The 15,489-nt window shown below is 42.1% G+C and overlaps 1 protein-coding gene across 11 annotated transcripts in view; it reads left to right on the forward strand.

Moving 5' to 3' along the window:
* The first annotated feature begins 253 nt into the window (after positions 1-253).
* The window catches only part of ABCB1 (ATP binding cassette subfamily B member 1), a 62,935-nt gene continuing 47,699 nt past the window's right edge, over positions 254-15,489 (forward strand). For 2 of the 11 annotated variants that reach the window (XM_083405716.1, XM_083405720.1), the window contains exons 1-2: positions 11,555-11,800; positions 12,462-12,577. In XM_083405716.1, the coding sequence (XP_083261842.1) occupies positions 12,486-12,577 (92 nt within the window). In that variant the 5' untranslated portion in view covers positions 11,555-11,800; positions 12,462-12,485. Of the gene's footprint in view, positions 291-11,554; positions 11,801-12,461; positions 12,578-15,489 lie in introns of those variants that run through there. The other 9 variants (XM_083405713.1, XM_083405719.1, XM_083405714.1 and 6 more) reach the window with 7 other exon arrangements.

Consider the following 15,489-nt stretch of genomic DNA (forward strand, 5'->3'; position numbering starts at 1 on the left):
CCATGTTTTCCTTTTGATATGTACCCCCTCCGTTAAATACATCCCATGATCATGCTGATTAGCTCTAGCTCCACCAGGGGCGGTTTGACTAATATTCAGAGCCTATTTAAGCATGCGCAATAGTTTTCTAACTGTTCTCCCTCCTTTTCCCCTTGTGGTTCTGAACCACCCACACACCTTCCTAGTACCTTATAAGGCATTATCTTTCAGCTACTCTCAGTGATTTCTTAACTTGACTTATTACCACGAGTTTCCTGTTCCTTCGCAATGTAAGCAGTTACAACAGCAAGGTATGGTTGTTTATGCTAAGCTTTTCTTACCCATTTATCCCACAGGTGCCACTGCAGAGAAGGCCTGGGAGTGTTGCCACCCTCCAGACCTCTCGAGGAGGAGGAGGCACACGAAGAAGGGCCTTAGAGGATAATCTCAGGGTTTGGGTAGATTCATATGGAAAGAGGTGGTCCTTGAGGTATTGCAGTCCTGAGCTTTATAGGCTTTATAGGCTATAAAGGCTTTATAGGTCAAATCCAGCACTTTGAATTGGGCCCAGAAACTAATTGGTAGTCAGTGCAGTCGGACCATGGTCAGTGTAATATGCTCAAACCCTCTTGCTCCAGTGAGCAACCTGGCTGCTGAATTCTGTGCTAGCTGAAGTTTCCGAACTGTCTTCAGAGGCAGCCCTACATATAACCACCTTGAGGTTACCAGAGCATAGACAACAGTAGTTAAGCTATCCCTGTTCAGATAGGGGCATAGTTGGGCCACCAGCCGAGGCTGATGGAAGGCACTCTGGGCACCTGAGGCCACCTGAGCCTTGGGCGACAGCAAAGCATCCAGGAGGACCCCCAAGCTGCGAAACTGCTCCTTCAGAGGAAGTTATACTTCAAAAGTTCGACGTAGCAAAAATTGCTGCATTTAGGGCTTTCACCTATGGGCTCCGGAGGCAAATGGAATCCTGTTTGCTTCTGCTTACTCCTGCAAGTAAGAGGGAAGGAGCAATTGGGTTGGAGGGGAAGGAGCAGAGAGGTGGGGATTCAGAGCTACTCCTGTGAAACTATCATTTATAACTTTGGCAAGCCAGACCTCTAATTTAAAAAGGATGTGGTTGACAAAGCACAAACCAACAACCTCCCAGTCCTGCAGAAGTTAAATCCCACTGATGAAGATATAGACAGAGCTGAACAGAGATATTTCTGATCCCATGATGAGTCATAACAATTCAGACTATAACATTTTGTTATAAATTAAGGGGATTTCCACTGAGCTGAATGAGAAACGGATGTTATAGATTAATTTTGCAAGTGATGTCATTGAACAAAGGGCATTTCACTCACGGTTATGTCACGAAGAGACATGTTGCAACCCAAAGAAATAGTTTTAACCACCACCCCCCTTTCTTTTTACATGGGACTTTTTTATGTTCGGCAAACTGATTTTCCACCTTAATACGATTTGTTTAAGGTTTAACCAACAACAAATTTCTTTTATTCTCTGCTGTTCCTTCTGATAACTGCTATTATTTTCCAGGGCAGACCTTATCAGCAGACTTTCTACATGATATATTTGAATATATACACAAGACTTCCTAAATCCCAGCAGGTTACATAGGGAAACTGGTGTTTAAAGTGCTCCCAGATAAGAATGGCCTGTTTCTTCAGCTATGAGTTCAAAGCTTAAAATATCACAAGATTCCTCAGTGGTAGGAAATATGTTTTTTTGGTAGCTGTACAAAGAATCGCCAGACATCCTGTGTTGTTTAGGTTGTCCTGTTTTTGGTGTTAAGAAGGGAGAAAGGTTGGGACTGTAGTCTCTTGCGGTATTAAAATGATGCATAATGGCCCCATAATTCACATACCCAATTTAACTGAAGTTCTCTACTTTAAACTGATCCAACAGCAATGAGTCAAATAGGTGTCTTCAAAAAAACAAGCTCAATCTTAAAAGAAGAGAGTGGATTCAATTATTATGGTAAAGTAGGGGGAAATAGGATGCATGATCGCCTTGAACATCTGTTTTTCATGCTGCTATGTCATATCTGAAGAGGAAAATTGCTTTTACTCATGTGATGAGTCGTATGAGCAGCAGATACTGATATAGTCCAAGTATCTGAGCTGATAATCTTGCACCTTCCAGCTACCATCAGCCCTCACTCAGGCCCTCAGAGGGGCAGGAAGCAGTAGCTTTTCCGTTGTGCTTAGCTCCATCTCCCTACCAGCTCAATTACTACCTGATCTACCGTACTTTGTAACTAATGACTAGTGCCTAAGTTTGCTTCCCCCCCCCCCCCGCCCTCTTCCTTCCCAAACCCTTTCCCCTTTGTGTTATGTATTTCTTTAGCTTATAAACCTAACAGTAGGGTTCTTTCTTTCTACACTATTCAGCTAAAGTGTAGTAAAACAGCAGCAGCAACAACAACAAAGGAGGAAATACCGTACTCAATTTCCCTTGTAAAGGGACCCCTGACCATTAGGTCCAGTCGTGGCCGACTCTGGGGTTGTGGTGCTCATCTTGCTTTATTGGCCGAGGGAGCCGGCGTACAGCTTCTGGGTCATGTGGCCAGCATGACTAAGCCACTTTTGGCAAACCAGAGCAGCGCATGGAAATGCCGTTTACCTTCCCGCTGGAGCGGTACCTATTTATCTACTTGCACTTTGACATGCTTTCGAACTGCTAGGTTGGCAGGAGCAGGGACTGAGCAACGGGAGCTCACCCCGTCACAGGGATTCGAACCGCTGACTTTCTGATCGGCAAGTCCTAGGCTCTGTGGTTTAACCCACAGCACCACCCGCATCCCTAATTTCCCTTGTTACCCACATTAAACAACAGCATGAATGATTCCTGAGACTATGGACTAGGGAAGAGAACAAGGCAGTGCTATCTTGTAAGTTGCTGGTTGTAAGTTGGAGGGCAGCCAGGCGAGAGCTGGGCTGAGGGTGGACTCAGGTTAGTGGGGCAGTGCCCCATTTACACTGTGCACCAGCCTCCACTATGGCAGATCTTTGAAAATATGTTCTACAATTTAACAAGGGAGGACTTTGGTCTTTCAAATTTCCGCAGTGCCCTGTGCGAGGCCAAAATTTATCCTCTGCTTCTTGCCTTCCATTCTGCTCAATAGTTGCTCTGCTCTGTGGTGCTCCCTAGATTCTGGTTGTGCTGCCCTAAATCCACTTATTTTAGAATAGAATTTTTAAAAGTCTCTCTCCTTGTCCTTATTCACCAAATATGTCATGCAGATGGTAAGCTCTAGTTTATTCCTAGAGATCTCAGTGTGATCACACTTACGTACATTGGACACAAGTTGTTTAATATTTTACAGCTACAAGGTTTCATAAATGTTTTATTTTTCATTTACAAGAGCACATTATATAAGGGAACAAAGCAAGCGAATGAGGTATTTATTACCTCCTCAGTTCAAAGGCTGATGTTGTACACTATATAGATTTAGTGCCATAATATTTCTTTCTCGGTGAATCGAGTTCACTGACATCCATTTTTAAGCAAAATAGCCCTAACGCAAACAATGCTAGCCAAGCAGTAAGAAGGTACTTAAAAGAGTCAGACATATATTGATTAGCCAGAAAAGAAAACCATGATGATTTTTGTCATTTTGGCTTTCTCTTGATGGTAATGGTTTCTACCTTGCAGACTTTACATAGAAAGAGAGAAAGCAATTTCTTGCTCTGGTATCCATGATAACATTTTTGCAGGCTTTTTTCCTTGTCACAGTACAATGTGAAATCCTAGCCCAATTTCATCTGACTTGGGCGAAATTGTTCCCCTAACATGCCCATTCTGGGCATTAATAAGCATGTTCCTGGGGATAGCTAGAGCGCAGTTTAATTGGAGCCACAACTCAGCCACAGAAACCAGTGTTTCTTTGTTTTTGTTTTTTAATTTCAGGGCTTTTTCTTGGATTGTGCTGTTTAATCATCTGAGCATGTGCCAAGTGCTTTTTCTTTTTTGCATAGCCATGTTGTGGTTGTTTAGTCGTTTAGTCGTGTCCGACTCTTCGTGACCCCATGGACCAGAGCACGCCAGGCACTTCTGTCCTCCACTGCCTCCCGCAGTTTGGACAGACTTATGCTGGTAGCTTCGAGAATACCATCCAACCATCTCATCCTCTGCCGTCCCCTTCTCCTTGTGCCCTCCATCTTTCCCAACATCAGGGTCTTTTCCAGGGAGTCTTCTCTTCTCATGAGGTGACCAAAGTAATGGAGCCTAGTATGAAATTGACAAGAAGGTGTATGTCAAAGAAGATCTAGAGTCTAGTGGTGTCTAAATCTTAAAATGAACAAATGTGTCCAGTCAACCTCAATGGTGATGATGACACCATCACCCATCATTCTGCCTTCCAGGAAACAAATCCTCCCAAGGTAGCTAACAAGTTAAAATACTTATTTTTAAAAACACAACAAAAATAACCAATGTATTAAAAAAACAACAACAACCCACCAGGATCCTTCTCAAAGCGCAGCTCAGGCTAATTGCTTCCCCTGTTTCCTTTTTTAAATCTGCCAAGATGGATTTCAACCCATGAGAGACCCATTAGCCAACAAATGTAACATATGATTTAGAAAACAACCTGCAAGTCCTCCGCATGCGGTTTTCAAAGAGCTTCTTAATCTTACAATTTAAAACAAATAAGCAGAAGCAGGCTTCCCAATGCAAGAAACAAACAGCATTTGGTTGTATGGAGAGTAACTAAGCCCTGGAGAGTATGGACTCTCCTGGTTGTATGGTTGTATGGAGAGTAACTAAGCCACACACAAACCTACCAGGCACATTTCCTCCTTAACAATTGTCCACAGCCTTGATAACCCAAGTAATGAGGGATACAATGACATCACACCTGTTGGTCATAGCATGTGATACGTCTAATGACAATATGCCATGCGTCCAGTAATAACCCCAGTGAATGTGCACTGGGAAATGAACCTGCACAGCAAGAGCTTGGAACCTGTTGATGAACATTTATTCTGACATGGTTACTCCTTCTCCAAGTTCTTAGCCCCTAATAAAAGGCAAGGGGAACTGCCTACATGTAGGAACCTTGTTTGGGATTAGCAGCTCACCACAGGAATATGAGGATTTGCTCTGTGCTGCTGAAAAATCTCTTGTTTGGGAGGCTTGCTTTGGCACAAGAAAACCCCTCTATTTCTGGGTCAAATCACCGCTTAAAAGCACCTTGTTGCCATACTGAAGCAGCAGCCACAGGGAGCAATTCAAAACAACGGCCAGCCATCTTCTAGGTAGCAAGCACATTCCCACGCGAAGGCAAAGTTCCTGACTCTTCGTCTAATCTGAAAATTGCCTTACAGACAAAGCCACCAGGCAGGACTCTATTTATTTATTTTTTAATAGCTCAATGGCACAGCACATGCTCAGTTCTAGGCATCTCCAGGTGGGACTGCATAAGACCTGTGTCTAAAACCATGGAGAGCTGCTGCCAGTCAGTGCTGAGATAATGGTTGTCCGACTCAGTATACAGTGGTACCTTGAGTTACATACACTTCAGGTTACAGACTCCGCTAACCCAGAAATAGTGCTTCAGGTTAAGAACTTTGCTTCAGGATGAGAACAGAAATCGTGCTCCGGTGATGCAGCAGCAGCAGGAGGCCCCATTAGCTAAAGTGGTGCTTCAGGTTAAGAACAGTTTCAGGTTATGTATGGACCTCCGGAACAAATTAAGTACTTAACCTGAGGTACCACTGTAATTGGCTTCCTGTGGTTCTTTGGGAGACATCAATAAGCATCCAGGTTTTTCTTTGTTGTTATTGATGTGAGGGTGGGGGGTTCAACAGAGAGAAGAACATCAATCCAATCACTACACATATTTTTTGACAAACACCAAACTGGTGATGTTATAGAAGCATGGATGGAGATTGCACCTACAAGTTAACCTTCCAAGGGGGAAAAAATGGCTCTGGAAAGTGCCATGCCTACAGATAAAGCTTTCTAATGAAGTGGTTGTTTTATAAACTTTATTTTTCCCTTGCACAAAGTAAAGTGATAAGCTGTAGATATGAATTTCTGTTTCTGTTTCCCTTGGCTAGCAAATATGTAAAAGGTATTAAAGTAGCTGAGAAAACTTTGGGGAATGAAAAGCCTATAAAAAATAGTAGTAAGTGCTGCCATTAAAAAAATGTGGTGGTAGCTGAACTTGTTCATATTTCCAGGGTTCTAATGTGCATATTTCTCATTTCTCATAAATGTGTGTTTTCAGTCCACAAATTATTAGCAGACCTCCCCTGCAAAAATACATATGTTGCTGTCAAACATTTAGTGGCCCTTCCAAATAGAAGAAAGCATGTGCAGGTTGGCCGATGTAGCCACAATGGCTTCCTGCTTAAGTCAAGAATAACCTATTTTGCTAATTTCTTTATTTTATTTTACAAACTTTATATACTGCTTGATTGTAAAAACAAACCTCAAAGCAGTTTACAAAAAGAAAATAATAATGAAGTTATCAGTAAAACACAACTATTTAAAACATTAAAAAGAAATTAAAACCAGCATTAAGGTAAAACCAGATTAAAACACGTGTCAACATGCTACATGTCTGGATTGGCTTGCCAGTGTGGTGTAGTGGTTAAGAACGATAGACTCGTAATTGGTGAACTGAGTTCGCGTCTCCGCTCTTCCACATGCAGCTGCTGGGTGACCTTGGGCTAGTCACGCTACTCTGAAGTCTCTCAGCCTCACTCACCTCACAGAGTGTTTGTTGTGGGGGAGGAAGGGAAAGGAGAATGTTAGCCGCTTTGAGACTCCTTAGGGCAGTGATAAAGCGGGATATCAAATCCAAATTCTTCTTCTTCTTGCCTAAACAAAAGTAGTTTTAGCAGGCACCCAAAAGGGCAGCCTGACATAAGTCAGAGTGGCTGGGGAAACCCAGCTGGGTGGGGTATAAATAATAAATTAGTAGTAGTGGTAGCTGCCTAATGTCTGTCATCTGATAGAATACCGTCAGGTTATTGCCATTAATCAGGAGCATAGCTGTATGTGCTCAGAGGTGGCCCCAATGTTGCTGAAATGCCCTTACAATGCTATCCTATACATAACTCAGAAGTAAGCTGTACTGAGTTCAGTGCAACTTACTCCCAGACAGGTGAGAATAGGATTGCTGCTTTAGGAAAATGTGATAGAATGGTGTCTCCAGTTCCTTTTCTCTTCCATCCACCCATCCATCCACCCTCCTACCCAACCCACTGTTTTTTTCAAATGAAATATGGCAGACAGTTCTATACCACGTCAATGGGACGCGGGTGGCACTGTGGGTTAAACTACAGAGCCTAGGACTTGCCGATCAGAAGGTCGCGGTTCGAATCCCCACAATAGGGTGAGCTCCCATTGCTCGGTCTCTGCTCCTGCCAACCTAGCAGTTCGAAAGCACGTCAAAGTGCAAGTAGATAAATAGGTACCGCTCTGGCGGGAAGGTAAATGGTATTTCCGTGCGCTGCTCTGGTTCACCAGAAGTGGCTTAGTCATACTGGCCACATGACCCGGAAGCTGTACACCGGCTCCCTTGGCCAATAAAGCAAGATGAGCACCGCAACCCCACAGTCATCCGTGACTGGACCTAACGGTCAGGGGTCCCTCTACCTTTACCTATACCACGTCAGTAACCAAAGCTGCTTGTCCTATGGCATGTAACACACCTAAAGGGGCATATAAATAAAACAAATGGCACGTGTGTCTGAAGTAGCTCTTTGGATTGTAGCATCCGTGTCGACTTCCAGCAACATGGAAACCACAACCCAAAGAGCTGTTTTAGGGACTAGAGCTGTCTAGTCCCAAAGAAAAGGCTAACTTTTTTTTTTGCCATCCTTTTCTTGGCATGTTTTAATTGTTCAAGTATTATCTTGCCGCATAAACACCTGGAAGGTTGAGACGATTTCTATGGCTCATATAATTGCAGATATAAATTAGTTCTGTGTAATCAAAAGTTGCATAATATATATTTGTTAATTTTTACCTAGTTGTGAGGATGTGGGTGTTGGGTGTCTTTCCACATCCACCAAATATGAAGCTACCTTATAAGGCTTTGAACTGGGTTGGTCAAATTCATGGAGGATAGATTTATTAATGTCTATCAATCATGGTAGGTCAATGTAACCTACATGTACAGGGGTAGTATACCTCAGCAAATCAGAGTGCCAACAACAGGGCACAGTCATTGCCTTCATGTGCCCTTCATGGGCACTTTCTTCTTACAGGTGCCCAGGACTAAGCTAAATACAGTATGCTGAACTAGATAGATTTTCGTCTGATTCATCAAGATAATTGTTATGTACATTCACAAGTGTTCGAATGCATTCTGGAACACTTAACAAGGCAGTCCTATGCATGCTTACATAGAAATAAGCCTCACTATGTTCAATGGGTCTTATTCCATAGCAAGTGGGTTTAAAAAGGAAGGCTTACTTATATTTGACTAAGACTAATGGACTCATTGAACTCTGTTGGTCTGGCTTCTGAGTAGACATGTTTAGGACAGTATGGCCAGAATATATAGTGCTATTCTACTATCTTCTCCCATCAACTCAAGGATTATCACTAGTGCAACAGGATTTCCTCCCTACACTACACACACACACACACACACACCCTGCACCCTCCCGACATATGCTCCAGAGTGTTGAGGGAACCCCTAGAACAGATGGGGGAGATCGCAGGAGGAGGAGGAAAAAGTCCTTGTACTGACAGAACTACTTACTTAGTTAAAATAAACATTTAAAAAACATAGTACTATTTGTCATATGGGTGTAGCCAGGATTTTTGTTGGTGGGGTAGGCCTTTTGTTAGGGGGGTAGGACTCTTGTTAGGGGGGCAGAACCTCAGTTAGCTATGTATTTTAATAATAATAATAATAATAATAATAATAATAATAATAATGTATTTATACCCCACCCATCTGGCTGGGTTTCCCCAGCCACTCTGGGTGGCTTCCAACAAACAATTAAAAATACATTAAAACATCAGTCATTAAAAACTTCCCTTTATTGATTTTTATTGATGGGGGGGGCAGCTGCCCCCCTGCCCCCCAGCTATGCCCATGATCTGTCATCTTTGTATAAAGACTAGCATAATAATATAATAATAAATATAATTAGTCTGACATGAGGTCTGTAGAAGAACAAATGCATTCATCCCTTAAAATACAGTAATGGCATTTCTGGGTTGTTTCTCTGAAAAGTATCACTATAGAATTGCGGGGTGGTGGTGATAAGTCCGAATGTCATCCTGGGGTCCCCTCCAAACTTGTGGTTCAAATCTATAAAGTAAGGGGCTGTAACAAAGGAGGCTGCTAAAGCGATCAAACCAGTCCCTTTGTTAAGTCAATAGCTCTATTAAGTATCCGTTTGTATGACTGAGGAGCACAGGTGACTGACTGCCACAGAAACTACTAGCTAAAGTTTTTTCCAGAAGGTGAAGAAAAGGAGACAGTCCCCCAGCTGGAGGTGGTGTTATAGATGAGACGGGATGGATGGATTTGTCCATTTAGGTTCTTTCTCTTTCTCATTTTTCCAATCTTAAATTCCATTCTACAAATTTTGGCAGCAATTTATTATTATTTTTTAAAGCCTCAGGAAAATTCATTTGTATTTTAGTGCAAATTTCTCCCAACAGTTCCATTTTTGTATGCCGTTTTGACTAATGCACAGATTTCTGTAAGCAATTTCCCTTAATATAATTCATTTTTGTATGCTGTGCTCTGTTATCCATCCATCCCACCTTCATCGCCAGTGTTAAGTTGTGGGTGAACATATCAGACGACACAGCAATTCTTCAAACAGCTCTTGTTTATTCACAGGCCAGAACTGAACTGAACTGAAGGGTTCAGCCAGCCTGCTTATATAGAGCTCCACTAGAACGAAACAGTAGCCATTTTCTGTAAATATCCAATCACCGAACGTCACTTTCGATCCCTTATTTGCATATGTGGACCTGAACTATCTACAGTATCCCCCTGCTGGCCCAGGGTGAGAACTTCAGTACATAACAGTTGACAGCAATGGTCCTTTACCTTTTAAAAAAAATAGCATACAGTGGTACCTCGGGATGTGAACGGGATCCGTTCTGGAGCTCCATTCGTATCCTGAATAGAACGTAAGACGCGACGGCATGTCTGTGCGTGCGTGGGTCACGTTTTGCCACTTCCGCACATGCGCGTGACGTCATTTTGAACGTCTGCACATGCACGAGCAGCGAAACCCGGAAGTAACACACTCTGTTACTTCCGGGTTGCTGCAGAGCGCAACCTAAATGCACTCAACCTGAAGCACATTCAACCTGAGGTATGACTGTATACCATTAGACACGTTTACATACAATATGAAGAAACACTTTGGAAGACTTACATCACAATTCTATGGGCATATTATTTACTCTAAAGTAAGTCCCACCCAAAAATCAATGTCCTAAACCTGTGGTGGCCAAACCCGGCCCTCCAGATGTTTTGCGACTACGACTCCCATTATCCGACAACGAGCGCCACGTCAAAAAGTTCGGCTTTCTCGTCGCCAACATTGGAGACAGAGCAGAGCAGGAGATGCCATGAGTGGCGGTGGGGTGTGTGTGCGTGCATTGGGCACTCTTGCTGTGGGCAGGCGCACTCTTAACCCTTTTGGGAGAGGGTGGGTCTGGTCCGCCACAAGGCCTGAGGGACAGTGGACCGGCCCCCTGCTGAAAAAGTTTGCTGACTCCTGTGAAACAAACTTACTGTGGCAGATTTTGCCCAGCTGATGTTCTCCAGATGTTTTGGATTCCAACTCCCTTGAGGTCCAGCTAGTGCTAGGAAATATAGTTTTAAGTAAACATGCTATGGCTTGCCGATCAGAAGGTCAGCGGTTTGAATCTCCGCAACGGGGTGAGCTCCTGTTGCTCGGTCCCTGCTCCTGCCAACCTAGCAGTTTGAAAGCACGTTTAAAGTGCAAGTAGATAAATAGATACAACTCCAGCAGGAAGGTAAACGGCGTTTCTGTGCGCTGCTCTGGTTCACCAGAAGCAGCTTAGTCATGCTGGCCACATGACCCGGAAGCTGTCTGCGGATAAACGCCGGCTCCCTCGGCCTATAGAGTGAAATGAGTGCCGCAACCCCAGAGTCGTCCTGGCTGGACTTAACGGTCAGGGGTCCCTTTACCTTTACCTTTTAACATGTCATTTAAATTAGCAAATAGGATATATATATATATATATATATATATATATAAAATATCATATTGTATATCATATGTATATTTTTTTATTATTATACAATATTTTGACTACTCCCTTTCTGGAATCTTCAATCCCTTCCCTAAAACATTATTTCCATCTCTCCCATTTTTAGATTTCCTGTCTTTTTATCTCCAATAGTTTACCTATTCTTCTACTGTTTGTGCTCTGTAATACTAGAGAGTACTTTTAAAACTTCCAAAAAAAGAGAAAGAAGAAAATAGTAGTTGATACTGATATTTTGGGAAGCAGATTCTGACCTTATAAAGCATCATGAAAACAGGAAGGGCTCTTTATTCAGGTGGATTTATGAGAGAGAGAGGTTCCTAAGTGACAGCTCTGACTGTGTTAAACATTAAGTCTGGAAGGAGGTGGAGTCTCCCTGGGAGTAGGCAAGGTCCAAGGGGAGCAGGAACAGCCTGCAAATATCTGTTATAACAAGCATTTGCCTTGTCACTCACTGCTTTATGTAACAGAACAGTAACTTGCCATATCACCTACCTCCCATCACCGGCCGTTTCACTGCAACTCATAGCTTCTCAACATTTCAAGAATTAAAGACAAGAAAGAAGAACCCCAACTTTTGGTAAGTCTGCATTTTTCTACTTTTTTCTGAGTTTTGTGCAGTTCTTTTTTTTCTGGTGGATGCAGGGGTACACATACCCCTAAACATTTTGTGAATCTTTGTACTTTTGTCCATTTACTGTATTTATTTTTCCCAATTTGAACTATAAAATGGTTATTTTCTTGAGTCAAAATTAGAGTACTCCTAAAGATTTTTTTATTTTAAAAAAGCACTGGTTTTGTGTATCATGTACACTTAAATGCTGTGTTTTAAAAAAGCAGAGACTGAGTGTGTGAAAGTGAGAGTGAGAGTGCCAAACTATTAAATAGAATACTGTACTTTGGTCCTTTTTTCACTCTGTAATTAATTCCACAAAACTATTTCGATCAAGGATCCAAAATCCATATTAATGTATGCCCAAATTTAAATGAAACAACACAACAGGTTTTTTTTTTTTTAAAAAAAAAACCTACTCTGGTGAATTTCATGTTACCCCACCTGAAGGTTGTCCAATGTATCATTTTATTTAATACAAAATAATTACTGGCCGGTTGTTCTGAATGCTATTTTTGGAGAAGGCCATTTGGTTTAAAAGCGGCATTTGCTTGCGTGCATGTTGTAGTTCCATTAGCTGCATGTTTCTTTAAGACCTAAAGTGGTTTGTTATTTAATTTCCTGAAAGATTCCATTTGCTCATCAGGCAGAAATGGCATCAGAGAGCCAAGCAAAGACAAACATGAACGGAAAGCTTGAAGAGATGGCTGAAAGAAATAATGCTTCTCAAGATGAAAGGAAAAGGTGGGTATTTTCCTGCATTTACAGTCCATGAGTTTGTCTTACTTGCTTCATAATGCTTCCTGTTCATGGAGGAAAACATCACCTAGTTATACACAGCCTTTCAAATGCAACTAGTCTGTTCAAGTTATTTGCCGGCTGACTCTTGGATTTTAGGGAAGCCAGCAACATCTAATAATGTATCTCTTTTGGTGTATCTCTACATTAATTTGTGATCTGCAGACATGGTAGAAAAACATATTGTCATCTTGGTAGTTTTACTCTCTGTCTGTTATTACATAGTTTGTTTGTCAAAATTAAGGATAGGGTAGAAATTAAATCCTGTTCATATTTAAAGGCAAACGTAACAAACTGCATTTTCCAAAACAGTATGTGAAGCATCTTTTTGAAATTCACACGTCTCTGAATTTCACAATCTAATTCTCCATCCTTCTAATCTAATCCGTAGAAGAATCTTTTAAAGGCATAGATAGATGAAAATAACATACACTAATGTATTACATTAGGGAAAACTTCCAACAAAAAATGGTGTGCATTAGGAGAAATACATCCTAAGATGCTGACAAATTTTCATTTTTTTAAAAAGGCAAAAATCATAAATTGCTATGGAAATGTGGACAACTGATTTAAGATTGGATAAATGAGAAACAGAGAACCAGAACTGACTAATTTGTCCATCCTGAGTAAAAAGTATAAGGGTTTTTAAAAAACAACAACAATAAACATTATTCAAAAATACAACAACCTAGAAACAGTCTGACATTATAATCATTGGTATGTTCTTTTTTGACTACTTTTTGACATGGCCTTGGGGCATTACAAATATATTTACGATTTTGGATCTTGATTAATTCAGAAAGCTTGAAACCACATTTGGCACTTTGCCAGCCATGTATGAATTTGCTCAGATTTTACTAATCCCCCTTCCTTACAGATAATAATCGGTGCTTGTAGGCAGAAGTTTGGCAGTTGTACCTTATCCCATCATTGCCGCTAACTGCTAGGAGAAAGCTTCACCTGAGGCATTACTGTCTAGTGATACTGTCTAGCTCTTAGAAACACAAGCCTGCCGGGAGACAGGACATCACACGTCAATTATGTTGCTCTATTGTGTTCTAACAGTAAAAAAATAATGTAGGTGTTATTGCAATGCAAAGCGGCTCACATTAACCTTTTAGGAAGCTTCATGTCTAGTTTTGTGTGGGAGGTGAAATCAAGGACAAATTGCCTAGCCTGCAGGCAAGTAAAGATTGTGTTGTGAAGATTCCCATCTCACTTTCTTGTGGGTCCCAAATGCCTTAAGAGCCCCAGTGCCCTCTAATGTTTCGGGCTCTTCTCATTTCCAGACACCCTCTTCGTTATGCTTTTGCTACTTAGCCCATTGGTGAGGTAGGATGCCCCAGACTTGGGGCCCCTCCTTCCTCTCTTCCCTGTTTCCTCCTTCTCTGGTGTTATTTGCCATTTCCTTTTTTTTCCAGCTGTAACCTCTGAATTTACCACAGGTGATGCTGTTTCCCCTTATTCCTATCATAGCCAGCATCTTGCTCTCAGCTGCTGTTAATTTCCCTCAGTTCCCCACCCTGTTTACTTCCAGGGCCTCTGCTTATTCCTCCTCAGTTCCACTCTCTCACATATTCCCCTTCATTTCCCTTTCTCCATGGCTGGAATCCACACCCAAAGCCCCTCAAGCCCCACCTTATCCTCTGCAAGGCTGAGTGACCTGGCATCTTCAGCATGGTCTCCCTGCTTCGTTGATTCCAGTAGGGCTGGACCATCAACACCTCAGTATGCTAGAAAGGAGGCCTCCCTGATCCCTCCTCTCACACACATTTTCTTCTCTATCTCTATATATCAAATGTAGGGGAAACTGATTAGATGTGTTTGGATCAGTTCATAAATAGTCACATCCACACTATACATTTATTGTTGTTGTTTAGTTGTTTAGTCGTGTCTGACTCTTCGTGACCCCATGGACCACAGCACGCCAGCGCTCCTGTCTTCCACTGCCTCCCGCAGTTTGGTCAAACTCATGCTGGTAGCTTCGAGAACACTGTCCAACCATCTAGTCCTCTGTTGTCCCCTTCTCTTTGTGCCCTCCATCTTTCCCAACATCAGGGTCTTTTCCAGGGAGCCTTCTCTTTTCATGAGGTGGCCATAGTATTGGAGTCTCAGCTTCAGGATCTGTCCTTCCAGTGAGCACTCAGGGCTGATTTCCTTAAGAATGGATAGGTTTGATCTTCACCTCTTTACCAGTCTTGGCATCCCTCAAAGAGCCATGGGAGCTGTAGCTCTTAAAGGGGTCTCTTAACAACTCTCAGTACCCTTAACAAATTACTGGGTACTTTGGGTGAAGCCATGCCTGCTAAAGCGGTATAAGACTGCTTGAAGCATATGCCATGGATGTGCTCATAATTCTAAACAACTTTGGTTCAGAATTATGACAAGCAAGAGAGGCTCACATGCTCTCCCTTCCCCTTTGTGCCCTAGGAGAAGATGTTTAAAGCTTCCTTTTGCTCTTTGGAATACATTTCGGGGGTCCTGTTATGTCTGAATAGGTTACATCAGAATATAGCAATCCAGGATCAAAACTGTGGTTTCAAATCCTGGTTTAAATCATTGTGGTTTGGACAAACCATGCTGTCCTCTGCGTACAGCTGTAATGGGAAACCGTGATTTGTTTGAAATAGCAAAACAGATGCTGTAAACACATACGATAATATAAATATGTAAAGTTCAGCCTAAAAGAAAAAGACAGATGAGAAGAGGAAAAATGAGAGATGAGAACTAAACTGAGAGATGAGATTGTTGGGGGTGGGGTGTGTGTGCTAGTGAGATATATGGCTGCTGTCTAAAATTTATAAACCAGGCTTCCTCAACCTCAGCCCTCCAGATGTTTTTGGCTTACAACTCCCATG

The sequence above is a fragment of the Podarcis tiliguerta genome, assembly GCF_965153285.1.
Source record: "Podarcis tiliguerta genome assembly, chromosome: 12".
Taxonomy (NCBI): Eukaryota; Metazoa; Chordata; class Lepidosauria; order Squamata; family Lacertidae; genus Podarcis; species Podarcis tiliguerta.